General features: G+C 45.1%; 2 protein-coding genes and 1 pseudogene across 2 annotated transcripts in view; 1 reads left to right on the top strand and 2 right to left on the bottom strand.

The window, feature by feature from the left end:
• The window catches only part of LOC136461155 (LRR receptor-like serine/threonine-protein kinase RGI3), a gene marked incomplete at its 5' end in the record, with an annotated part of 143524 nt that overhangs the window by 66976 nt on the left and 51050 nt on the right, over positions 1-25498 (bottom strand). The window lies entirely within an intron of this gene.
• On the bottom strand, positions 1642-7632 carry LOC136456817 (acyl-coenzyme A oxidase 3, peroxisomal-like). Its single transcript, XM_066456800.1, has 13 exons — positions 6941-7632; positions 5139-5256; positions 4937-5044; positions 4676-4848; positions 4493-4592; positions 4333-4407; positions 3557-3687; positions 3215-3350; positions 3012-3131; positions 2787-2933; positions 2593-2697; positions 2413-2514; positions 1642-2256 (listed from the first exon to the last, which is right to left on the bottom strand). Exons 1-13 carry the CDS (start codon positions 7429-7431, stop codon positions 2008-2010), a joined length of 2055 nt encoding a protein of 684 aa, XP_066312897.1. The 5' UTR covers positions 7432-7632; the 3' UTR covers positions 1642-2007.
• On the top strand, positions 13983-15141 carry LOC136457307 (uncharacterized; annotated as a pseudogene).

Here is a 25498-nt window from a genome sequence, read left to right as displayed (position 1 = left end):
TATGTTAGGTAAAGTACATTTTTACCTCCAAGTTACACTTCAGTTCGATGTTTAACCTTTAAACTATGAAACCTGGTGATGGATATTCTCCCGTCAAACAAGCACCTATTCCGGTGTTTCCAGCAGGGGTGGAGCTATATTTACTGCAGTGGATACGACTGCACCCACATAAAAATAGAAAAACTGTAATAAGAGCTAAATTTTCACTACATTTACACCTTTATTTCACCTATCCTTGCATCCAAAAGGTAAGCGCACTCTTTGCATTTGCTCTAGCTCTGCTCTTAGTTTCAGATCGTCCATGCTAAGGATCACCGGAGAGTTGACTCCTTTGCACTCTGCTTTCTATTTAGGATCGGGCGATCCGTCGATAAGTCCAGGTAGAAGCCAACAAAAAAGCGGCGTCAATTGCAGTTGCAGGTGCCAGTTCTGGCATATTCACCTGTACCAAGTTTAGAATTTTGTTGTTGCCATTCTACAGATTACCTATTTATTTCAATCATTGCTAGTGAAAGGTTTCTTGCCTAATGGATAACTTGGGTGGAGTCCTTCAACCTTCATCTCGTGTGTTAGTGTGTAGCTGTCAATGTTAATGATGAGGTCAGGCATTATTCTAAACTAAAAAAGAACTTCGACAAGGAGATCCTCTATGTGCGCTACTTTTTAATATCGTGGCTTATATGTTAGCAATGATAATAAAGAGAGCCAAGAAGGATGGACAAATTAATGAGATAGTATCACATCTAGTTGACGACGGTATATCTATCCTACAATATGCGGATGACACTATCTTTTTTATGGAACATGATTTGGCAAAAGCTCGTAATATGAAGCTATTGCTCTGCGATTTGAGCAAGTATCGGGCCTTAAAATTAATTTCCAAAAAAGTGAGTAGGATTGCTTTGGAGACGTCCAAGATGCTTTAGACCAATACAACTTAAATATAAATGATACAGCCTACAGGGTGAACTCGAGTGGTCACAAAGCTCTCGTACCATGCATATTGCTACCATATAAATGATACTCCCTCCGTTCTAAATTATAAGTGCTAAAGTACAACCTACAAGGTGAACCTGAGTGGTCACAAAGCCTTCGTACCACGCATAGGGCTTGCTACCATAACCAAAAAAACTTATATATACTCCTTAATTTGCCCCTTATACTATTTATCATATATTTTTTACTTCAAACACATAGAACTAAAATAGACCTCCGGCAGCAACACGCGGAGGGCCTGCTAGTTAAAAGGAAAGTATGAATTACTTCAGCAGTATTTTTTAGCGAATGAACAATGTTTTTCTCTCACAATAAATCAGCATAAACATCAGCATAAGTCAAATAGTCTCAAACTCTCAATAGTCAATATGCTACAAATCCTTTTGACATATTCAGTCAAGCAGCAGCGTATTCCGACTAAATTAGTTTTCTTTTTTTTCACTTTGAAATTAGGTAATCATTCGCACTTCTTTTATCCAACGCCATCTCTCTCTCTCTCTCTCTCTCACTCACTCTCTCTCTCTCTCTCTCTCTCACACACACACACACACACCACCCCCAAAAAAAATTGTAGGTTATTCAGTTCAGACAACCCTATCACTAAGAATAATATCAACATGGATTTGAACATGGATCGTCGCAAGCTTATTTGATTCCCTTTCAGGGACACTTGAACATCCTGTAGCAGCACCACAGGCTTACTTTATTTACTGTTCAACAACTCGGTTACAGTTACATCACTCTGCAAGTTATTACTGTTGTAAACCCATTACATGGACCGTAGCCTAAGGCTACGTTCGCTTATATTCAAGAAAACTATTATACAAAGCAGGATGTCACGAATCACCCACCTGCATCTCGGACCAGCATCTGCCTCTCCAGCTATACACTTCACAACAATTGTTGTGAGGCAACAAGTGCTCCTGTGGTTACCCTATATGGCATGTATGCTCCGCCATCAATATTCAGTACTTTCACTGGATAACCTGGCCCGTGTGTGGAAACTTGAGATCAGTGGCTCCCGGTTGACAGTGCATTTGCCTCAATCCAGTCAAAAGCAAGTGGACTAAGGAAGGCATCAGGGATTCCGAAAGAACTGACAACAGCAAGCGCATGGGGCCTGAGTTCACTGCACAGTTTCAAGACTTCTTTCCGCACAAGGGCTACATTGTCACGTGATAAATGCCCGTATCTTAGAAAAGATGTGGATTCATCTATGTTCACCATAACATATAGAGACCTCAGCAAACCCAGTACCTCCTGGAAATGATAACAAAAGGTTACAGAAGCATTACAATGAAATATTATGCGTAATTTCACTCAGAAATGAAAAGATCAAAGGAAAGATTTTGTTATTCAACTGTAGTAGATAGCAAATGATACAATTGAGGACTAAAAACAATTGCGTGAATATACCTTTAGGGAACCAGAAGGGACATTCATCTCGTCCTCCAAAAATATTTGGAGGATTGTACGCTCAGTAAACGCTCTAGCTAAGTCTTCAGCAAGTTGGTAACTCTGGGAAAATGTCACTTGTATCAATGACAGAAATTATAGAACAGTGGACAATAGTGCACAGTGAAATCTGTTTTTTACCAGCATCAAAGCCTTTTCTCTGCTTTCGCCTTGTGCAAGCTGGAGAGAAACCTCCTCTGCAAACTGCTTCAGTAAATCTCTCTCCCTTAAGCAGAATAGGTCCATCTATTCATGTGAACAAATCGACACTCAAAGATTGAGTTTGTCATGCCAGGGACATATTAGAAGTAACAAACTAAATTATGATTCTTTACCTGGAACTTGGAGCTCCTTAATATGCTACTTGTCAGCTTATCAGGAATAACAGGGCTTGAGCCATTTAAGTGTTCTAAACCCAATCCCTTGAATGGCCTCTTCTTCTTTTGTGCACCCAAAAATTCAGCATAAAGTGCTTTGCTTACCTAAACAAGGTTAAATTGTTACAACCACACGAAGCACCTTTGATTAAAAACAGATGCATGACTGAAAACAACAATAACCTGCTGCATTAGAACATTATTATCACCCTCAAATGTGGACTGGACATCAAATTCAGCTTTGAAAATTCCTACGCGGTTCTCAGTCTTTAGACCTTGACCTCCGCAGGCCTCACGACACTCCTAATACATTTAAAAGAAAGTCCTGTGAGAAACAGTGACTGGAATAAAGAAACATAATAATAGCTTTCAACACTCAATAATACCTGAAGCGTAATCATATTCTGCCAAGTTAGTGTCGCCTTCAGAGCACTAGAGTAAATGTGTATGGCTTTGCTCATTTCAGGAGTTCTCTTTACATACATATTTTTCATAAAATTAACAGCACTACTCATCAGACATCTGCACTAGGAAGTATAGTGAAATGATAACTGTTAGGAAGAAGTGCTATGGATTAGTTTGAACTACAGAGTATGGAAGCTTTGCACAAGAAGGTAATATAATGCACAGCTTAGCAACTAGATTAGCACAAAAATAGCCGAGAGTAAGAACTTGTATTATGACTATTATTAAATATTAACTATAGATACAGCAAGTTAGTAGCATACACTTTTGCTAGAAGTGGTAGAAGGCGTCGCTGGTGACTGGGATAATCAAGCAACAACGTTTCAGGGCCATCTGGTGTAAATGAAAAGGCTCTCCTTGACAAACTGTATCTCACAGCAATCGCTAGGCTGACCTGTATGCATGGAAAGTAAAAGGCATGTCATTATTTCTAATACGATTGTATCCATGCTTCAACACTGAACACAAGGCACATTCCTGAGTAAAGGGTCAAACTTGCCCAAGTTAGTTCTTTAACAAATCAACCTATCTTTGCTGGCAGAAAGTTGAATCAATTCCTTCAAATAAACAATCAAGTCGCAGATAATTTCATTGCTTGTTCAAATGTGCTAGTGTTAGAGATAGAGTTGTATACATCTTGTATTGTACTCTTCTTGTAACACAAGCCAGCTCCACTATACTCATCAAAAACTCGGCCAGCGGGGACCTGGGAGGTGCCACCGGGATTATCTAGCCATCTGGACTAGAGCCCTTTGGCCTCCACATTACTCATCACCAACCGTAAGGGGGTGTGGTGTCTTTCCTATTCTCTACAGCTAGGTTTTGGGAGAAACAATTCAACTTGTTATCTTTCCCTTGCCAAAATGAGTGATGTTCCACTTCAGTCAAGCTGGTCGGTTACCTTTTACTGGGACAAATTTGATTAACTCGTTAAATTCTAAAAGCAAATTACTGCGAGGTTGGGGGACTATATTTGTTAAATTCATCAGCAAAAATTTTCTTCTCTGTTTACAAGAGAAGAAAATGCCTTGCAACACACCTTTGAAATATAGACTGAGTCAACTGCAATGTTTACTCGACCAAGTGTAAGCGGAGAGAGGAAAGCTGCAAACCTCTGCAAATCAACATTGCAACTTAAGAAAAAGAAGAATAAGAAATCCTTGTCACATATTGAGAGAGAGAGAGAGAGAGAGAGAGACCTGATCAGGATCATCTATCATGCTAACATATTGCCCATCTGGCAAAACGTCAGCAACCAAATTAAGCAAGTTCTCACGAGGAACACGTATATTCTGAAACCTGTTATAGAGGTAAAAAGTAAGAAATGATATATACTGAATGACGTATGTAATAATACAAAAAAGGTAAATACAAGTACTCACCAAATCCGCCCATTATCAACGCCATTCAGTCCAATCTTATGGCCACAGTCAGCTATACGGATATTAGGCAACACAGTTCCATCTTCATCCCTAATTTGAGCTACAAAAGCATGGACTCCTTCATTTCTCCCATTTATATGGAGTTGACAAAAGACTATTGTATGTGTTGCATGCTGTAAAAGGGCATGGAAATCTTTAGTAAGTTGTAACCTTATGCAGAGTGCAGATGCACACGGTTAGAAAAGCGAAATGTTTTCTTACATTAGCAGCTCCACCAATCCAGTACTTCTGAGCTGATTCACATGGAGTATTTATGATGAACTCTCTTGTTTCTGAATCATAAGTTGCTATTGTCTCTATTCCTCGCACCTTTTGTAATAAAGAAACAGCAGCAGAACTTAATCAGCACAGTTACTGAGATAATACCATAATAAAGATGCTTAGCCCAAATCTCTGCACGTACATTGCTTCCATGGCCTAGTTCTGTCATTGCAAAACAACCCATGATATCATAATTTTCCGTGGAAACCAACCACTTGTCATGGTGGCGCTTTGTTCCAAGAAACTTGATGGCACTGCCCCTGGAATGCATACAGAAATTTAACAAACTAAACATGAGAAGATTGCAAACAAAAGAACTCCATACAACACTATGTGGTAAATGATGTAACAAATGACAGTATCAGTTTCTTTTACCTAAGATTCTAGATATTCCATATGAGGAAATAAAATTTAATAAATTAATTGCCAAAGAAATAAAAAGAAGAGCTCAGCCCTCGAGGGAAGACAATCCACTAAATCATTGCATCTAACCTTGAGAAAAGGCCCTAAAGGCCTCTCGGTGACTTATCACTGCACTACAAGCACATTCCACCTAAGACCTTGGGCAAGAATGTGGTTCTAGTTCTCACAAAAAATGTCCCATTGTTTTGTGAGAACCTGAGTTCAAGCCCTGATTGGTAGTACCAACAACTAGGTGGCTTACTGCTGTACTATAAGCACATTCTCACCAGAGGAAATAAATCTAACAAAAAAAAAACATGCTGGCTTCTTCGAGACCATTCCTGCTGTAGTACAATTTCTAAACATTCACTTTAGATAAAGTTAATCTAAAGAGCCACAACAAACTCCTAGAATGATCTCCGTAAACCGGTTAACCTCAGACACAGGCTTGTTCGGTTTGGACCCTGGAAAAGCTACCTAGCCCAGGCAGCAATCCCAGGCGTCCAAATTTACTTGCGTGTAGATAGATGTTAAATTCTACTCCCTCCATTCCAAATTATAAGTAATTCCAACATTTTTGGAGAGTCAAAGCATCTCAAGTTTGACCAAAATTATAGAGAAAATTACAAAGATTTATGACCAACATTTTTGGAATGACTTATAATTTGGGATGAAGGGAGTAGTAGCATAATGATACTGAAAGGCATCCTGGTGCTGACATAGACCGCAGCTTCCAGCTGGTTAATGCCAGCACCGTTACTATTAGTTACTCCCTCTGTCCTGAAATACAAGGTATCCTAGAAAATTTAGGACAGATTATGGAGTAAAACAAATGACGAATAACGCTCTCTTAACTATAGAGATATTTTGTGCTTACTATATTTTGAACCTGGTGGTACACACAAATGGCAGGTATGCATGTGATTGGTGCTTTGGGGGAGTTAATTCACCTAGAATACCTTATAACTTGGGACAAAAAAAAGGCTTCGATATAGGGAGTACAAACCAATAGGTTTTTGCTAGTACTATTGCCAAGCTAGCACAAGCGAAGGACAAATCAAAAGCACGGAAAAGAAAATAATTTTATACAATGGCACAACACAAGCCACGCCTCTATCTATTGCACTACGTACAAAAGAGGAAAATTGAACAAGGACAACGTGCTTTTCAAAACTAGTATTGGAGGCCTTTCGTGTGCATTTTGTTTCCATTTCTTTGGGTTTTTTCTATCCCAAGGGACTGGAGATTTCTTGTAGCCTCTTGAGGCGCGTCTACCGTTAAGGCAAAACTTTGGGTTCTGTTGTTTAGCTCGTGCCGTTTTCTTAAAAAATAACGACACAAGCCACCCAAAAGAATCAGAAGCTCATAGTGTATCGAAAACACTGGATGGAACTTAAATCGAAGGCAAAGTGAAATATAAATTACCAATTTGCCATGAACCAAACCTGGGAATGGGGAATAATAAACATATAAGCAGTCAGTTATGCCGTATGCACGAAGGACCCAGCCAATAACGCTGCAAATAGTTGCAGCAAAAATTACCAGAGGAAGAAGTGGACGCCAATCTTGATGGCGAGAGAGTGGTCATAGATGGCGATGCAGTCGAGGAGCGCTAGTTTGCGGAGCTCGGCGTCAGCGCCGTCCTCTGTGAGCCACCCGCGGAACACGCCGCGCTGCTTCAGGTACGCGATCCGCCGCATGGTGGCCTCCCGCTGCCCTTCCTTGCCGTCGTTCAAGTCCGGCCCCACGAACACTCTGGAGCCCGTCCGCGCGCTCGGGCTGCGGAAAAGGGGGCTCTCCTCCATGACGCGGAAGAGCCAATCGCGCGCGGGCAGGTCGTGCCCGTCCAGCAGAAGCCTGAGGTCGCCCGGCGCGAACGCCGCCGGCCGTTCGGTGGACTCCGGCGGGACGTAGCTCAGGCAGCAGGAAGGTTCCAGGGGAGTGCTCGCCGGGATGGGGGTGGTGGCGCCAGCGAGGTGGCGCGCGATGGCGGCGGTGCGGCGGACCGCGGGCGACGGCGACGTGGGGTCCATCACGGAAGGGTTGGTGGCTTTTGCGGCTCGGAGTGGAGGAGACGGAGCCGTGCGTCGAGTTCTGGTGATCGGCGGGGCAACTGGTGGAGTCAAGGAAGCAATAAAAACAACCTTGAGGTTGAGGTAAACGAGGCGACACGATGAGATGAGTGACGACGAAGACCAACGACTCAATCCTTCAAAAAAAAAAAATTCAAATCCCGGCACTATGAGATGAGTCATGACGAAGACGAACGACTCAGGCGCCCGCTCCGGCTCCTCTATTTTTTACTAGAAAAATACTCATCATATAAAAAGTTTGATAAGGTCCTTCAGATAAGCCCTACTAAACACGCCCTCAATCCTTAAAAAAAAAACCGGCACGATGAGATGAGTGATGACGTAGACGAACGACTCTATACAAATCGCGTGCCAGGAGAAACCGAGAAATCGCGCCAATGATTATAACGCCGAGTCAGCGTGAGATTGCATTTGGGAACACGTTTCTTTGAGGGAAGGATAGGAAGAACAGTTGGAGATAGCTTGTCGGTTTTCGCCACCCCTGTAGAGGCGATCAGCCCATCACACGCTGACCCTTTTTTTTCCTTTTCAAAAAGAGAAAAAAAAAACGGAGTACAGCAGTATATCAAGATGCAAATCTTTGTTTCTTAAATACTCTCCGTCACAAAATAAATCCACTTTTAGACTTATTCTAAGTCAAAATATTTTAAGTGTAACTAAGTTTATAGAAAAAAAATCAATATTTATGATATCAAATTAGTATCATTAGATATATTATTAAATATATTTACATAATGTATTTATTCGGTGTCATAAATGATATATGAAATTGTTCAAACTTAAGGTAGTTTGATTTTAGGGGATTCAAGAACTTAGTTTATTTTGGGACGGAACATAGAATTGAAAAAAAATAAAACACTACTTACAACAAACCAAAATAACATTAAATTAAACTTAACAAATTTCAAAGCTTATATGTAACCTACTTGTTTTTTTTTGGGAAGAAAAGAGACATCACTAACTAGTAATCAATTGATAAATGGTCATCATTGGAGGATTCCTTTTTTGCTGCTCGTTAATGGGCTCCTCTCGCGCAGTGGTGGTAATTGATCCCGTCACAATTAAAGTTCAGTTGAGGTCCTTTGAATGCCAGATAGAAGGCTCAAACATTAACTAATCATGGTCTAACAAAAACTAATGGAGGCAAATTGATGAGTAGAACTCATTAGAAAAAAGAAAATTGTAATTAGTCTATTATTCAACGACGGACTAAACTTTAGTCCGATAATCCAAACGGGCCCTAAAAGGAGAGAGCAAAACTAAGTATGAAGATAAATCTCTCAAGTCCAGTGTCCTCAAATACCGCCATGTCATAACTACTAGTACAAGATATCCCTCCTACAAACGAAGTAAACTTGAGTAGTTGAGTTTGCAGTTGCGCTACTTGTTCAAATTAGTTGCGAGTTGTTGGTGGGTCATGGCCGGATCATTTTCGAGGACGATTTTTATCCTTACAGCCAGAATCATGGTGGTATTGTGCTACTAGATTCTCGGTATGGCAGAATGAATCTCAACAAGTATGGTGTAATTGAGCTTTTCAAGATGTGTTGTTTACTTCGGCATGGAATCGATCAGGTAGGTGGACAGCTAAAAGTTGATGCTGACATGACAAAAATGTTGTTGCGCAAGGTCTGGTTGATTTCACGGCTAAAATCGCCGTCGTCAGTCATGGTACATGTGACCTAGGCTTCACTGTGCAGATACAGTCATTTTTTTTTTCTGTCCCTTCCCTGCAAGGCGGAGCCTCCAAAGGCGAAACTGGTCCTTGCCCCGGACCCTTGTCTATTTACTCTCATGTCCTCCATTTATTCCAAAGGCTAATGTGTTACATATATGTAAAGAAACAAGTAGCTCTGTTTGGATCCTTAAAATTAAAATTTATCCCAATAACCACAATTTAGAGTTTTAGACACATATCAATTAGGTTAATATGGATACATGTCAAATATAATTATATACTACTGTTGGCCATATAGAAAAGACACTTATGTGCTGCACTTCTGCTACATAGGAGTGAGCCGAAGAGTGTGCTATAAGTTGCAAAGTAGAAACATAGTATAAGGATCTATGGAATCAATTTCTATCTCTCACCACATGAATTTAAGGTAAGCTTATATCTAAATTATAGAAAGTTGTGGAATATCAAATGCTAAGCCAACTAGTCTAGTTCAAAAAGTATATTTCAGTTCCTCGAAAATGAAAGGATCCAAATGTATCCTTAGAGTTTTTTTTGATTCCATGGTCTAAAATTTAGGGTCTAAACTTTAGACCACTTTCACTCAAGGCTTCAAGGTGGTCTAAAGTTATATCTAAACTTTAATTAATCTAAAAAAAGCATTGGTTCATTAGACCACAAAAGTAAACTAAAATGGTGTAAAGTTTAGCCGTTAACTTTCTAACTAAACTTAACGAATCGTTTTTCTCGCCCAGACTCGCGACTCGGGAGAGCCGCCGCTGCCGCCTCTTGCCTCCACCGCTGGTCCCCCTCCCTTCCCCCTCCGGCATCTCGCTGGAGGGCGGAGGGAGTAGGGATCCATTGTTTTAATAAGTTTCTTAGTAGATCGAGTCTTAGAGTTATGGTCTCTCAATGCCAAGTTTATTGGTATTGTGGATTTATCTCCTCATTCTTCTCCCCTACGACGGCGAGGGGGCAGGGTGGATTTGTTTTCTCTATGGCGGCTCAGTTGAAGATGAGGGCGACGACAGCGTCAGCAACTTCCTCGGCATGACGACATGGGGACTTGTTTTCCGGACGGCGACATCAAGGTGGAGATGATGTCGCCGTCATGGAATAATTTTCTCCGGTCTCTTCTCTGTTTTGTTGTGGCTAGATCTGACCATGATAAAGGACTAGGGAGATTAAATTTCAGATCGGTTTTCCTTATTCTTCGGTGGCAGAAAGAAGAAGAAGGAAGACACAAGAAAGAAGTTTCTCAACTCCGCCTGCAGAAATGTTGGTCGTCGTTCATTGTGCATCTGTTCTCAGGCCTTTTGTCGATTTTTTGCCTGTGTGGTCATCCATACGAATCGTCGTACAGGTTTAGATTTGAGATTTGAGCTATACAAAGTGTGAGTACAATTTAGATGATCAGTTTCTAGATAGTGTATTTCAGAGTGCTTGTAATACGATGATATACTCAGCTATAATCTAATACAATTCTTCTTTCGTCTCAAAAAAATCTTTCTAACTAAACTTTAGATCATGGGATCAAATAGGCCTTAGTATTCTTCGTACAAAACTTACAAGTAGATTGCTTTGTAAACATATTGCGTAAAATTCAAATATAGCGAGCTCTTTATAATTGGAATATTTTAAGGTCCTTAATAAGTGCTAGGTAAGCATACCTTTCCTCTGCCCCATATCTATCGACAAATGGAAATTTTAAGTTAGTTACTTGTATGCTGTAACATTGGGGTAAATACATGTAGGCTGTAGCAATGGCAAGATACCATCTCGCTGGCTCCTTATCACTAGCTTTTTGTGTTGGATCTTTAAGTTGTGTGCATTGCAAAACAATTGATGTTCTCTTGGAGTGTTCCAGGCGCAATCTATTAGGGCTTGTTCCATTAGTCTCCAATTCGAGAGGATTGGAGGGAGATTTTACCCCTATAAGTTAAATTCATCTTGAATTCCCTCTAGTAGTTCTCTTGAATTGGTGAAGCCCTTACGGTTAGGGACCTCTGATTCAAATGGTAGGACAATGCTTTCCACAGTAACTAGGATTAGTGGACTGGATCTGAATTCATTCTGTATAGATATCATAGCGGTCCGCTAACCATCATGGGCACCATATCGATGTGAATATGTGATAACAGCCTTAGAAGAAAAATCAGATACAAAAAACAACAAATTTAAACTGACATAAGTTCATCCATAGCGAGCCAAAAGGTATGCTAAACATCAAGCATATCCGTCGGGTAGAAGCAGAAGACAAAACGCTACTGGTCAGTTGCTGCTGCTACCTGCTTAGCACCTTTGGCAGAATGGCAGCCTCTGCCATCCTGAAGATTGCTCGAGGCGGGTTCCATGTAGATGGGCAAGGGTTCTTTATCATCGGCGCGAGCTCGTCCTTACCAGTTACCAGTCACCGCTTCCCCGCGTCGTAGCCTCGCAGGACACGGTGACGCCGGCACCATCTTGCAGTTGCAGCGGGCGGGGTGGCCAAGAACAGGCAGGCACGTCAAGCCCCACTCGTGGGCTATCGCTGGCCACCGTATTCTCGTTTGGGCCACGGACTTAAACCAACTTCAATGTGCTTTCGGAGCCCAACAGGCCGAATACCAAAAGACCTTAAATGGATCATCATGTCATCACAGATCCCCGCTACGTTGTGTTATGGCGCGCAGTGCGCTAATCAACTTGCAGCGCAGGAAGGACAGGGGGGTTAGTCTCCGTTTAGTGCCGTATTGTCTCCCTAATCTTGGTGATAACTTAGAAAGGCTACAAAACAACAGCTGGGTGCAGCCTTGAGCCATACTTACATAAACGGGGTCAATGAGCGATCAAAAAGACTTATGGCCAGCCTCCATCATAATTTGTTGTAGATGGGGTCTCTAAGTGTGAGAGTGGACATCATAATTTGTTGTAGATGGGGTCTGCGTTCGCGCGTTCGCGTAGCCCCTACCAATATTGAAAAAAGTCTACATAACTTCCAACCGGTTAAATAACCCCCCGAGCGGTTTTAGACTGGCTACGGTTATTTTGTCTTTTTTATTTATTTTCGCTGAATCTTTAAAAAATCATAGTAAATCACATAAAGATCATAAAATGAAACATCTAAATTTGTTGGACTTCACATGAGTAGATCTACATAGTGAACATATAATATGATATTCTTTAGTACAAATTTTTTGTTGTAGCTTTAGATCTATTTTTTCTGTAATTAAATAGAATAATTCATAGCTGCAGCTTCTATGGTCCAATTATGGTGAAATTTTTATGGTGGGCTAATTATTGTATGTCATAACAGCTACCAAACGCACAACTTCAGGCCTTTAACCAACAAAATGGATCAGCTGCCTCTCATCTTGAGCCTGCGACCGCATCTCCTGCTTGTGAAAGAGTAACGCCGCCGTCTTCACAGCTTCAGCACCCTGGGCGACCTGCTGTCCCAAGTCTTCCTTCAGCAAACCTGCCCAATACGTAAGAAACGAGCAAATCATACAAACAATCTCAGTAGGAGATTTCACGCGTTTGTTATCAAAGCACACAGCATTCCTGATGCGCCAAATTGCCCAACAGACTGCAGCTAGACCAACCGCGTGCATCTGTGGCCCTTGAGGTAAAACATTGTCAATCCAAACCCAATATTGATCCAAGTTTCCAAGGTCTACAGTTAGCCCCCAGAGAGAAGGCCAATAAACTCCAGATGTACTTAGCAGTAGGACAACCAAAGAATAAGTGATTTCCATTTTCTGGTTCGGGCAAAAAGCACAAGATGTATTGCCCTTCCATTTCCTTTTACATAAATTGTCTTTAGTCAAAATAACACCTTGGGAAACAAGCCACATAAAGATTTTAATCTTAAGGGGAATTTTAGCTTTCCAAATTTTCTTGAAGTCGGCGCCAAAATCATTCTTACACAAATGTTTGTAAGCTGATTTCACAGAGAAAATACCAGATTTTTCCCAATCCCATCTAGCCTCATCTTTACAATCATGAGTAGCACATCTAAAAACAATGTCCTGCAAACGCCTTAACTGGATTTGAAGGTCTTCATATAACCATCTTCTAAAAGTAAGGCGCCAATTTTTATTTTTCATGATCTCTGTTAGATGTATAGGATGTATATCTATTTTTCCTCTACTTGGAGGGCTTCTTTGCATATGTACACTGTATATTTGCCCCCTTGGGCTTCAATAGAATACCGGTTGGTCATTCTCTAACATGGTATCAAGACGCTAGGGGTTTTCGATTCCACTCACCTTCACTGCCGCGCTGCTCCGCCGCGGCCATCCGCGCCGGCCGCCCGCGCCGTGCCCGTGCCCGCTGCGCCAGAACTGGGGCAGCCTCGATGCGCTCGTCGGCTGCGCCGCCTTCGAGGAGCACGGGGGCCGGCCCGAGGCCAACCCCTTCGGCGCGAGCGCCGTGCGCCTCCAAACCCTTCTTCGGCCCCGGGCTCCCGGCTCCTCCGCGCGCGCCGCCCGCGAGGACGCCTGCGCCATCGCCCGCGCCGCCGAGATCTTCGCGGGCCACCGCGCCGCCTGGATGGAGGCCGAGCGCCACTTCCTGGCCCGCGCCCAAGCCACCGGGGACGAAGCCTCCTGCGTGGCCTCCCCGCGCGGCCTTCCTGGCGCCGCGCCGTCCTCTGCTCCTTTTTAACCTCGCGTGAGTCGCGAGCCGGTCAGTCAGCTCCTTCTCCTTCCTTTTAATTAAAAAAAACAGAGAGAGGTCCTCCTCCTTCTCTTACGTCGGGACTTCCGACTGAGAACTCGGGACTTCCGACGCTCGCAGTCTGCAGGCCAAAAAAAAAAGCTCGTTGGTTTCTCCCATGGCGTCCCCCGGTCGTCCAGGTGTTGTTGCTGTCCCTAAGTGTCCTGTCATTTTCAATGGCACGAACTGGGGCGACTTTGTTTTTCACATGGAGGTCCACATGGATGGACAACTGTTGTGGGGCTACCTTACGGGCGATCAGATCTGTCCTCCATGTCCTGTTCTCCCCACGCCGCCCACATATCCGCCAGATGCTGATGATGATGCTAAGAGTGCCTTACTTGATGCCTTTGAGGCTCAGATGGAGAGCTACCGGTCTGATCTTGGTCTCTATGAGACTTGGCTGTGCGAGGAAAAATCTGCCAAGGCTATCTTACTTGCGAGCATGGAGATCGATTTCGCACGGTCCCTCAGAGGTCTCCCCACCTCACACCTCATGTGGGATCACCTCCATCGCAGTTATGAGATTCGTAACAAGGCGATGTACCTTGCTGTTGTTGAGGAGGCTCAGTCACTTCGTCAGCTTGACTCTACAATCGAGGCCTTCCACCGTCAGATGACAGATGTCTGGCATCGCCTGGACAATTTGGGCGCTGAGTTCTGTGGTGGTGGTACCTGCCGGTGTTGTGATCGTCACCGGGACCAGAGAGACACCCTTCGCCTTCACGAGTTCCTCTCTCGACTTCGTCCTGAGTTCGAGACTGTTTGGGCACAGCTACTGACTCGTCGTCCGCGCCCATCGCTATCCAAGGCAATGCCTGAGCTACGAGCTGAGGAGACACGTCTTCGAGCTGGGGTTGTGAGTCGCACTCCAGCACAGCCCTCTGTCCTGGCAGCCACACCTCCACAGGCCTCCCCGCCTCCGTCTCAGCCCTCTCTTGTGGTGGCGGGGGTACCCTCTGGTGTTCAGTGTGGCTACTGCAAGCTCTATGGCCATGAGGAGAAGGATTGTCGTAAGAAGCAGCGCGACCGACCAGGACGTCGTGGTAGGCGCTCCTCTCAGGGCCCCTCTCAGGGCACTCGTTCTGTGTCTGCAGCGGAACAGGAGGTTCTTGCCCTGTTTCGTCGCCTTACTGCTGCAGTTCAAGCCTCTGCTTCTGGGACTACTGCTTAGTCTGCTTCCGGGACTACTGCTCAGGCTTCTAGTTCTGCTCCTTCTCCTTCGTCAGGTACATCATCCCCGTGGTTCCTTGACTCTGGTGCCTCTTTTCATATGACACCCCATTCAACACACTTGTCCTCTGTGTCTTCCCTCGATCCTCCTATATTTGTTCGCACCGCAAATGGCACTTCACTTCCTGTTGCTGGGAGAGGTGTTCTTTTGACATTTTCTTTTGATGTTCCTACTATTTCGCATGTTCCAAAACTCACCATGCAATTGTTGTCTGCGGGTCAAATCACTGATCATGGCTGTCGCATAATCCTTGAGTCTGATTCTTGTTGTGTTTAGGACCTCCGTACGGGCCTTTTGGTGGGAACTGGGCCTAGGCGTCGGGACTCACAGCACCTATGGGAGCTTGATTGGTTGTGTCTTCCTTCACTTGTCTTGGCTCCTTCGTCATCCAGTTCTCCAGCCTCTGCGTCCGTCACTTCGTCTTCTCCTACTTTTGCACAGTGGCATCGCCGTCTTGGCCACCTCTCTAGTTCTAGATTATCCACTCTTGTTGGTAGCGGTGTTTTAGGTCTTGTTTCTGGTGACACTGCTCTCCATTGTATGGGTTGTAAACTTGGCAAACAGTTGCAACTCCCTTATCCATCTAGTGAGTCCAAGTCTCAGAGACCTTTTGATCTTGTTCACTCTGATGTATGGGGGTCATGCACCTTTTGTTTCAAAAGGGGGTCAATCATATTATGTTCTATTCATTGATGACTATTCGCGATTTACATGGATTTATCTGATGTCTTCTCGTGGTCAATTCCTTTCTATTTACCAGCAATTTGCCACCATGATCCGCACTTAGTATAGCTCTTCCATTCGTGTTTTTCGTGCGGACTCTGCTGGTGAGTATATCTCTACTGCTCATCGCTCCTATCTTGCTGAGCAGGGTACCCTTGCCCAGTTTTCATGTCCTTGTGCTCATGCTCAAAATGGTGTTGCTGAGCAAAAGCATCGTCACATTCTTGAGACTGCTCGTGCTCTCTTGATCTCTTCTGCGCTTGCTCCTCATTTCTGGGCTGAGGCGATTTCTATGGCTATTTTTCTTATAAACCGCCAACCTTCTACTGTTTTCTAGGGCTGCACTCCCTATGAGCGGTTTTTCGGCACCCCTCCTTCCTATAGCCATCTTCGTTGCTTTGGGTGTGTCTGTTACGTCCTTCTTCCGCCTCGTGAGCGCACCAAAGTCACTGCTCAGTCTATTGAGTGTGTTTTCCTTGGGTACAGTACCGAACATAAGGGTTATCGCTGCTATGACCCTGTTGCTCGTCGGATGAGGATTTCTCGGGATGTCACCTTCGATGAGTCTCGGTCGTATTATCCTCGTCCCTCCTCCGGTCCTTCTGGTACTGCTGAGGACCTCTCGTTCCTTACTTTACCTAAATGGTATCTTCCGTTGCCGTCTCCATCCTCTTCGCCACCTTCTCCTACTTCCCCACCTCTCTCTCCTCATCCTTCTTCTTCACCTTCCCCACCTCCTCCACCTTCACCATCTCCTCCTACCTCTCCACCATCGGTCTCTCCGGCCCCATCCCCGGTGTGTCCTTCCCGTAAGGCCACTCACTTCTACACTCGTCGTCCATGACCGGCACTACCACTTGACTCTTCCCCGTCCGTCCTTGGACCTCCTCCTGAGTCTCCGCCCTATTATGCTCTTCGTGACCATAGCACCCTTCGGCCTCCCGATCGCCTTGGTTTCACTGCTGCCGTTTTGGCTAAGCCCACGACCTATCGGGAGGCTGCCACTCATCACGAGTGGCAGCATGCTATGGCTGAGGAGATTGCTGCCCTAGAGCATACTGGTACTTGGGATCTTGTCCCTTTGCCTTCTAATGTCACTCCCATCACCTGCAAGTGGGAAGACTCGCTCTGATGGCTCTCTTGAGCGCTACAAGGCTCGTCTTGTGGCGCGGGGTTTCCAACAGGAGTATAGTATTGATTTTGAGGAGACTTTTGCTCCTGTTGCTCACATGACTACTGTTCGAACTCTTCTTGCTATTGCAACCATTCGTCAGTGGTCGATCTCTCAGTTGGACATCAAGAACGCCTTCCTCAATGGTGAGCTCCAAGAGGAAGTCTATATGCAACCACCCCTAGGATATTCTGTGCCTGATGGTCTTGTTTGTCGGCTATGTCGTTCCCTCTATGGCCTTAAGCAAGCTCCTCGGGCTTGGTTTGAGTGTTTTTCCTCTGTTGTCATCGATGCTGGCTTCAAGCCTAGTGACCACGATCCTGCTCTTTTTGTCCACACTTCTCCTCATGGTCGCACCCTTCTTCTTCTCTATGTCAATGACATGATCGTCACGGGTGACGATTCTCAGCACATTGCATTTGTGAAGCAGCGTCTCAGTGAGAAATTTTTTATGTCTGATTTGGGTCCTCTTCGTTACTTCCTTGGTCTTGAGGTCACCTCCACCTCTAATGGTATTTTCCTCTCTCAGGAGAAGTACACTCAGGACCTCATTTCCCGTGCTGCTCTCACTGATCGCCGCACTGTTGATACTCCTATGAAGCTTGGTGTTCACCTAAGACCCACTGACGGTGCACCACTTGCTGATCCCACTCGCTATCGTCAGCTTGTTGGGAGCCTTGTTTACCTTGGGATCACCCGTCCTGACATTACTCACCCTGTCCATATCTTGAGCATAGTTTTTACGACGGCGTGGCGAGGCGCGGTGACCCACCACCTTCACACCTTTACAACGTCTATGGCGCGCGGCGTGGCGACGCCATACACACATCGACGTGGCGAATACATACATTATAGTCTAGGATATTAGGAAATTATATTGACATATGGTAATGCAAATGTAGCTTAAAAGGTATAGTCTACAATATTAGCAAATCAAAATAGCAATGTAAATGTAGCACAAAAGACATAGAACTCTCTCATCTCTCAAACTTCCAAATCTCTCATCTCTCAAAAGTCGTCCAATGCAAACTCATCGAGATCGTTAGAAGCATCCACGTTCTCTCCACCATCTTCAGTAGCATCCATTGGTTGTTCACCAAAATCATCTATATCATCATCATCCAAAATGATCTCTTCTTCCTCTCCCTCTTCCTCATCTTCTTCAACCACTCTTGATATATGCCTTGCACAACGAGCATAGGTCCTAGGAAGATTATGACCTCGAAGCTCACGTGATGCACCAATGGCTTCATCAACTTGTTCCCATGTGAGGTCCGAACCACGAGCACCTTCAGGTTGGGCCATTGGGTCTACCCATTCATTGTTCCAATCAAAATCTTCTATAACCAAAGGGTCATAGCTTTTACCTGCTTCCTCGCGACGCTTTCGGAACCTACTAGTCATTTTCCGATTATAGGAAACATAAACCAAATCATTCAATCTTTTATGCTCCAGCTGGTTTCTCTTCTTAGTATGAATCTACAATTGATCATAAAGCAAGCAAAGTTAATAAAATATGCTTCAACCGGTTTCATTCAATTGAATTATGGAACTTGAGTACTTTACTTACAAATTCAAAAGTGCTCCAATTACGCTCACAACCGGATGATGAAGCACAAAGACTAACAATACGCTTTGCAAATCTTTGTAGGTCAATGGATCGGCCACCATACGTATGCCACCAATCAACTAAATTAACAATACACATTCATATATTAGGATTTAAGCCTTAAATAACATGCAGCAATTAAATTTTTAAATCACTTACGAGGGTTCTTTGACTTCATGGTTTGGAGGGCCATACAATTCTTGAAGATATCTCCACGTTGATCTTCATAGAGCATGGATTGTTGATCAATTTTGTTTCGAATGCTCTCATCTTCCACCATTCGTGCAAGCACATCATTGAAACAACCCCTTAGATGACCAACATATTCATCATTCTCCTTTTGGATGGTATAGAATTTTCCTGGGTTCAAAAAGAGGGCAGCGCCATAGAGTGGGGTATCCATTTGCCTATCCCAACGACTCTCAATAATTTGTATGATCTTGTTGAGCAAGCTTCTCTTATTTTCAGTAGAGAAGCTAGCCTTGATCTTCTCTTTTGCATGATTCATGAGAGCAGCAACCTCTGGCATGGCAGGCCTCTCATCACCATCAACCACCCTCAACACAATGATAAGTGGTAGAGAAGCTCTAAGGCAATCCTCAACGGAGTTCCAAAACTCCCTAGAAAGCACAATATCATACACTTTTTTCCCGGGCTCTGTCTTTGCTAGTTTGCAACCAGTCCAATCCTCGGTGGTAAACAGATATCTTAATGCATCTTTGTGCTTGTACAAACTCTGCAAGGTGAGGAATGTGGTAGCAAACCGAGTGGCTGCGGGTCTCACAAGATCCCTCCCATTTGTCTTCTCCCTCATTGCACTAAGAAGTCTTCCATGTCTATAGATGAAAGTAGTGACATGCCAGGCACGTGAGATAGGCTTCTTAAATTCCTTCAACTTCCCTACGTCTTCCAACATAAGGTCTAAGCAATGTGAAGCACAAGGAGTCCAATAAAGTGTAGGAAACCTCTCCATGAGAAGCTTGCCCACTGCTTTATAGTTAGCTCCATTATCAGTGACAACTTGCACAACTTTATCTACCCCAATGTCCATGATTTTCTTCTCTAACAAATCAGCTAACATCACCTGATCATGAACTTCACTTGATGCATCAATTGACTCCAAGAAGAAAGTCCCCTCTGGACTATTGACTAGAAAGTTGATCAAATGATGCCCCCTCCTATCCGTCCATCCATCTGACATCAATGTACAGCCATATTGTTTCCATGCTTCCTCATGTTTCTTCCTCAAATCATCTGTCTCCTTAACAACCTTTTGGAGCAATGGCTCCCTAAGCTCATGGTAGGTAGGAGGCTTATACCCAGAACCGTACTGTGTAGTGGCCTCTATAGCAATCTCAAACTGCCTAGAATTTACGACATTGAATGGTATGCCACACTAAAGGGTCGAGATGACGGACTAGAGGGGGGGTGAATAGTCTTTTCTAAAATTAATCGCGTCGGCTAACCGAAACAAGTGCGGAATTATAACTATCAGTCTAACCAAGACTACACCCCTCTATCTATGTTCTCTAGCACCTTGCAAAGATACTAATTATGCAACTAAGGTGCCGGGCTAGCTAGAGCTCTCCTATACAATTCTAGGAGCAAGGTTACACAAACCTATGCCACTAGTACTTTAAGCAACAAGGGAGCTCCTACACATGCTAGTAAGCAAAAGCACAAAGCTAACGATGCTCACTAGCAATGCTCAATAACAAGGCAACCAATGCCTAATTAGAGAGCGCAAATACTTAGCTACACAAACTAAGCAATGTGACTAACAAGGTTACTAAAACCAAATTAGCCACGCAAGGGAGCTACTTCTATGCTACACAAGCAAGAAGGTAATTAGCAAGCTACACAAGCTATCTAATTACAAGAGCAACTACACAAGCTTAATATGTATAAAAGTAATTGCAAGCTTGTGTAACGGGGATGCAAACCAACGGGAAGAACAAGGTTGACACGATGATTTTTCTCCCGAGGTTCACGTGTTTGCCAACACGCTAGTCCCCGTTGTGTCGACCGCTCACTTAGTGGTTCGGCGGCTAATTAGCATCACCTGCTAAGCCCGCACGTCGGGCGCCGCAAGAACCTACCCCTTGAGTGAGGGTAGCTCAATGACACGCTTTACCAGAGTCTCTTCGTGGCTCCCGTGGGGCGAGCACAATGCCCCTCACAAGCACTTCTCCGGAGCGTCGCACAAGCTTCTTGCGCGCTTCGACGGAGACCACCACCAAGCCATCTAGGAGGTGGCAACCTCCAAGAGTAACAAGCACCACCGGCTTGCAACTCGATCACCTAGTGCCACTCAATGCAACCTCACGATGCAATCGCACTAGAATCGCTCACTCACACAATCGGATGATCGCTATCAAGTATGTGTGAGATGGAGGGCTCCTAAGCACTCTCAAGCATGGACACAAAGTCCCCCAAGGTGCTCCACACCAGCCATGGCCGAAGACCACTTCTATTTATAGCCCCAAGGGCTAAACTAGCCATTACCCCTTCACTGGGCAACGGTCGGGCCGACCGGATGCTCCGGTCGTGTTGACCGGACGCTGGACCTCAGCGTCCGGTCGCCCGCAGACGGCCACGTGTCCCAGTTCCAACGGTCACTTGACCTGACCGGACGCAGCAGCTTCAACTGACCGAACGCTGAACCCCTAGCGTCCGGTCGTTTCCAGTAAGGTACTGACGTCGATCGGACGCGTCCGGTCACACTTGATCGGACGCAGCCAGCGTCCGGTCACACTCTAGCTTCTGCGTCACCGTACGTCAGCCTGACCGGACACAGCCAGCCAGCGTCTGGTGCTTTCAGACCCAGCGTCCGGTCAGTTGACCGAAGCCAGCGTCTTCGCGACCAACTCGTTTTCACTTCTAACTTCTTCACCCTTGCTCCAATGTGCTAACCACCAAGAATTTGCATCCGGCGCAATAGAAAATAGGCATTCCATTTTCCAGAAAGCGCCGAATAGGGACCCAAACCCATCTCAACCCTGTAAACACCACCTCTTTTGTAAATGTGCCAACACCACCAAGTGTACACCACCATGTGTAAGTGTGTTAGCATTTTCACAATCATTTCCCAAAGGATGTTAGCCACTCAACTTGCCACGCCACTCGATCCTAGCGACAATGCAAAGTTAGATCACTCGAGTGGCACTAGATGACCGATATGCAAACAAGTTTGCCCCTCTTGATAGTACGTCCATCTATCCTAAACCCGGTCATAAACTTCTCTACACACCTATGACCGGTGAAATGAAATGCCCTAGGTTATACCTTTGCCTTGCGCATTCCATTCCATCTCCTTCAATGTCGATGCAACACATGCACCAACATGATCAATAATGATATGATCCACTTCATATCATCATATGATCATATTGGTTCATCGATCTTGACTTTACTTGCTCTTCACCGTTGTCATCGTCCATCGGCGCCAAGTCTTGCTCAAGCTTCACCGCCATGCGGTCCATCACTCCAAAGCCTTCGACTTGCCCTTCAGGCTTGCAACCAGTCCATCAAGCCAAGTCTTGTCTTGATCTTCTCCACCTTGATCACATGACTCAATGTCATGTCTTATGTGCATTTAAGCTCCTTCATCATCACATATGTGAGCTTTGCAACATCTCCAAGCCATTTTCACCTCCATGGCATATGTTGCTCACACACATGTACCTGTGGACTAATCACCTGTGTATCTCACATAAACACAATTAGTCCACCTAAGTTGTCACTCAATTACCAAAACCAAACAAGGACCTTTCACACACTCATAAAAGAACCTGGCCCACTCTAAGTTGATAGCTTCTCTTTCTTCCTTTGTCCTCATGCTAGCTTGAATACTGATTTGAGAAGGACCCTTCGAGTGTCTTTCTTCCACAACCTCTGTTGGAGTTCTCCGAAGCATTGAACCAACTGACTTGCTGGGCTCTTTTGGAGCACTGAACTTCAATGTGGATTGTTTCCTTTTGGCAGCTGTCCCTGAACTAGGATGCACAATGCTTCTAGCAACATCTTGGGACTCCTCTGTCAAAACAATCACATCATCTTCCCCTTGTTGCTCTCCTTCTTCATCATCAAGGATGAGTGGTCTCTTCTTCTTCTTCATAGCATCTTGCATCTCTCGTGCAATAGTTGTTGTGGTTTTGACACATTTCTGAACATCTCCATAACCACCCACAAGATGCTCCTTGAGCCTTGTAATTCCTCTAGTTATTCTTCTATCACATAAGCAACACTGCACAACATCTCTATTGCCAATGGTTGGCCAAAATCCATATTCCCACCCAGGATCATTTGACTTTGCCAACTTCCGCTTTGGATCAGTCTTTGGATCAATATTTGATGCTGTGTCCGAGGCCTCCGCGCTTCCAGTCCCTTGAGTAGCCATGTTCTGTACTTCTGTCCAAAAAAAAGAAGGGCGTTGAGGCGTTGAAGATTGAAGAACAGAGGCTATACCCTAGACCAGTGGCGGAACCAGGATTTTTGCGTAGGGTATGCTGAACCAAAATTTTCATATGCAAAACCGGTAAAATTCACTTAGCAATTAGGTAAAGTTTCATAAAAATTGCCCTACAATTCGGTACACAACTACTAAATGGCATAATAAGTCTTAAATTACAATACAGATATTTCTGATTTTATAAAGCTTCATAGTTCACGGATCCTACAACCAAGTTGCATAATACACATGTAATCGACCAATGCAATACATCCCTAATTCCCAGGCTCAATTCCATGGGGTTGCGTAAATAATCTTGTCCTATGCATGGGGCAATGCCAAAACCTGTGACCATGGCATGGGGCACATAAACCAGCAACAGCAAAGTTAGCAAAATGTAAAACTAAAGGGAAGGGGTCACGGGATTGTTCCATTTCTACAGCGCACGCCCTGGTTCTCCGTTCAACCCTGCCGCTACGGCCAAATCTAGCGATGTAGGAGGGACACAAGTGAGACCGATTCACGGAGACGGAGACAGTGGATCGTGAATGGAAATCCCTATGTCGCTCAGAGAAGCATGCCAAGGATCTGCGCGACCTAATCATCTTGGGTAAGTGAAACAAGCACGCACGGCAGATCAATCAACCAACCAACAAAAAAAACAGCTAGCGAGGCCAGCAAATTCGCGATGCGATTGCACACCCCCGCAGCGATCAGATCCGCGAGAGGCGGGGGCAGGGAGGACGCGGACGAGAGCGTGAGGTGGGAGCGGAGTAACCAAAGGGGGCGGTGCGAGAGGAAGAGGGGGAGAGGAAGAGGAGAGAATGGAGGGAGAAGCTCTCACTAGAAGGCGCTGCCGCGCTGGCCGCTGAGGCGTCGGGGCCATCCTGGAGGCAGGAGGCGGGAGCCCGGGGCGGGGCCCTGCTAGCTGAGGCCGGCCACCAGGGACAGGGCGTGCCGGGGGAAAGGGCAGGGCGCCGCCGCCAGCGGCTGGGGACGAGCGCTCATGGCCAGGGGAGCGCTGGAGCGGGTGCGGTCTGCGGGAGAGGAAGAGAGATTTTTTTACGTAATACCTCTTGTTGGGCTGGGCCTAGGTATGCCTCGCCATACCCGTGCAGCCCACTGGCTCCGCCCATGCCTAGACTCGCCGTGTATGGCGCCCGCCACAGTGCACTACGGCGCCACAGGACACCATATCGGCGCCACGGGGACGCCATGGCGCTATGGCGGACGCCATACACGCCGGAGCCGTGCCGAGAGCCACAAAACCGCCACGGCGATATGGCGACGATATGGCGATGCCACAATAACTATGATCTTGAATTAGTTTGTCTCGGCTCCTACCCAGATCCACTATGCTCATCTCCTTCGTGTTCTACGATATCTTCGTGGAACTATCTCTCGCCGCCTTTTCTTTTCTCGCTCTAGTTCTCTTCAGCTTCAGGCATACTCTGATGCGACCTGGGCGAGTGACCACACGGACCGCCACTCTCTCTCAGCTTATTGTGTTTTCCTAGGCTCCTCCTTGATTGCCTAGAAAACCAAGAAGCAGACTGTTGTTTCCCGCTCGAGTGCTGAGGCTGAGTTGCGTGCTATGGCGACTGTGACTATGGAGGTGACATGGCTACGATGGCTCCTTGAGGATCTTGGTGTGCCTGTCACTGCACCCACTCCTCTCTCTTCTGACAGCACTGGTGCGATCAGCATTGCTCGGGACCCCGTCAAGCATGAACTCACCAAACACATTGGCGTTGATGCTTTCTACATGAGATCGTGGTGCACAATCAGGTTGTGACCCTCCACCATGTGCCTTCAGAAGTTCAGCTAGCGGATTTCTTCACCAAGGCACATACACGGGCACAACATAGTTTTTTGCTCTCCAAACTCAGTGTTGTAGATCCATCATGAGTTTGAGGGGGGGGGGGGGGGGTAGATGTATAGGATGTATATCTATTTTCCCTCTACTTGGAGGGCTTCTTTGCATATGTATACTGTATATTTGCCCCTTTGGGCTTCAATAGAATACCGGTTGGTCATTCTCTAACAATCTCCACCGAACACTCCTGCTCCTTATTAATCTCATAAAGCCTAGGGAACTTTTCAGCCAGGGAAACTAACCCACACCACCTATCATGCCAGAAACTTGTAGATTTCCCATTACCCACAATCATAGATCTCCCCTTAAGATATATGTGTCTTACTTTGAGCAAGTCATTCCACACAGGGGAATTCTTGTCACTTTTCTTCAGAAACACAATGCCTCCTTTTTTCAGGTATTTTTTACTCATAATCTCCTGCCAAATACCTGTACCATTCTCAGCCTTCCACCACCACTTGCAAAGCAGGCTGATATTCATTGTCCTTAAATCCTTGATACCTAACCCTCCTTTATCTTTTGGCTTAGTAATATTAACCCATTTCACCAAATGATATTTCTTTCTCAAATT

This window comes from Miscanthus floridulus, chromosome 6, assembly GCF_019320115.1.
Source record: "Miscanthus floridulus cultivar M001 chromosome 6, ASM1932011v1, whole genome shotgun sequence".
NCBI classification, from domain to species: domain Eukaryota; kingdom Viridiplantae; phylum Streptophyta; class Magnoliopsida; order Poales; family Poaceae; genus Miscanthus; species Miscanthus floridulus.
The sequence above is the reverse complement of the archived record's forward strand: the minus strand, read 5'-3'. Positions and strand labels throughout refer to the sequence as shown.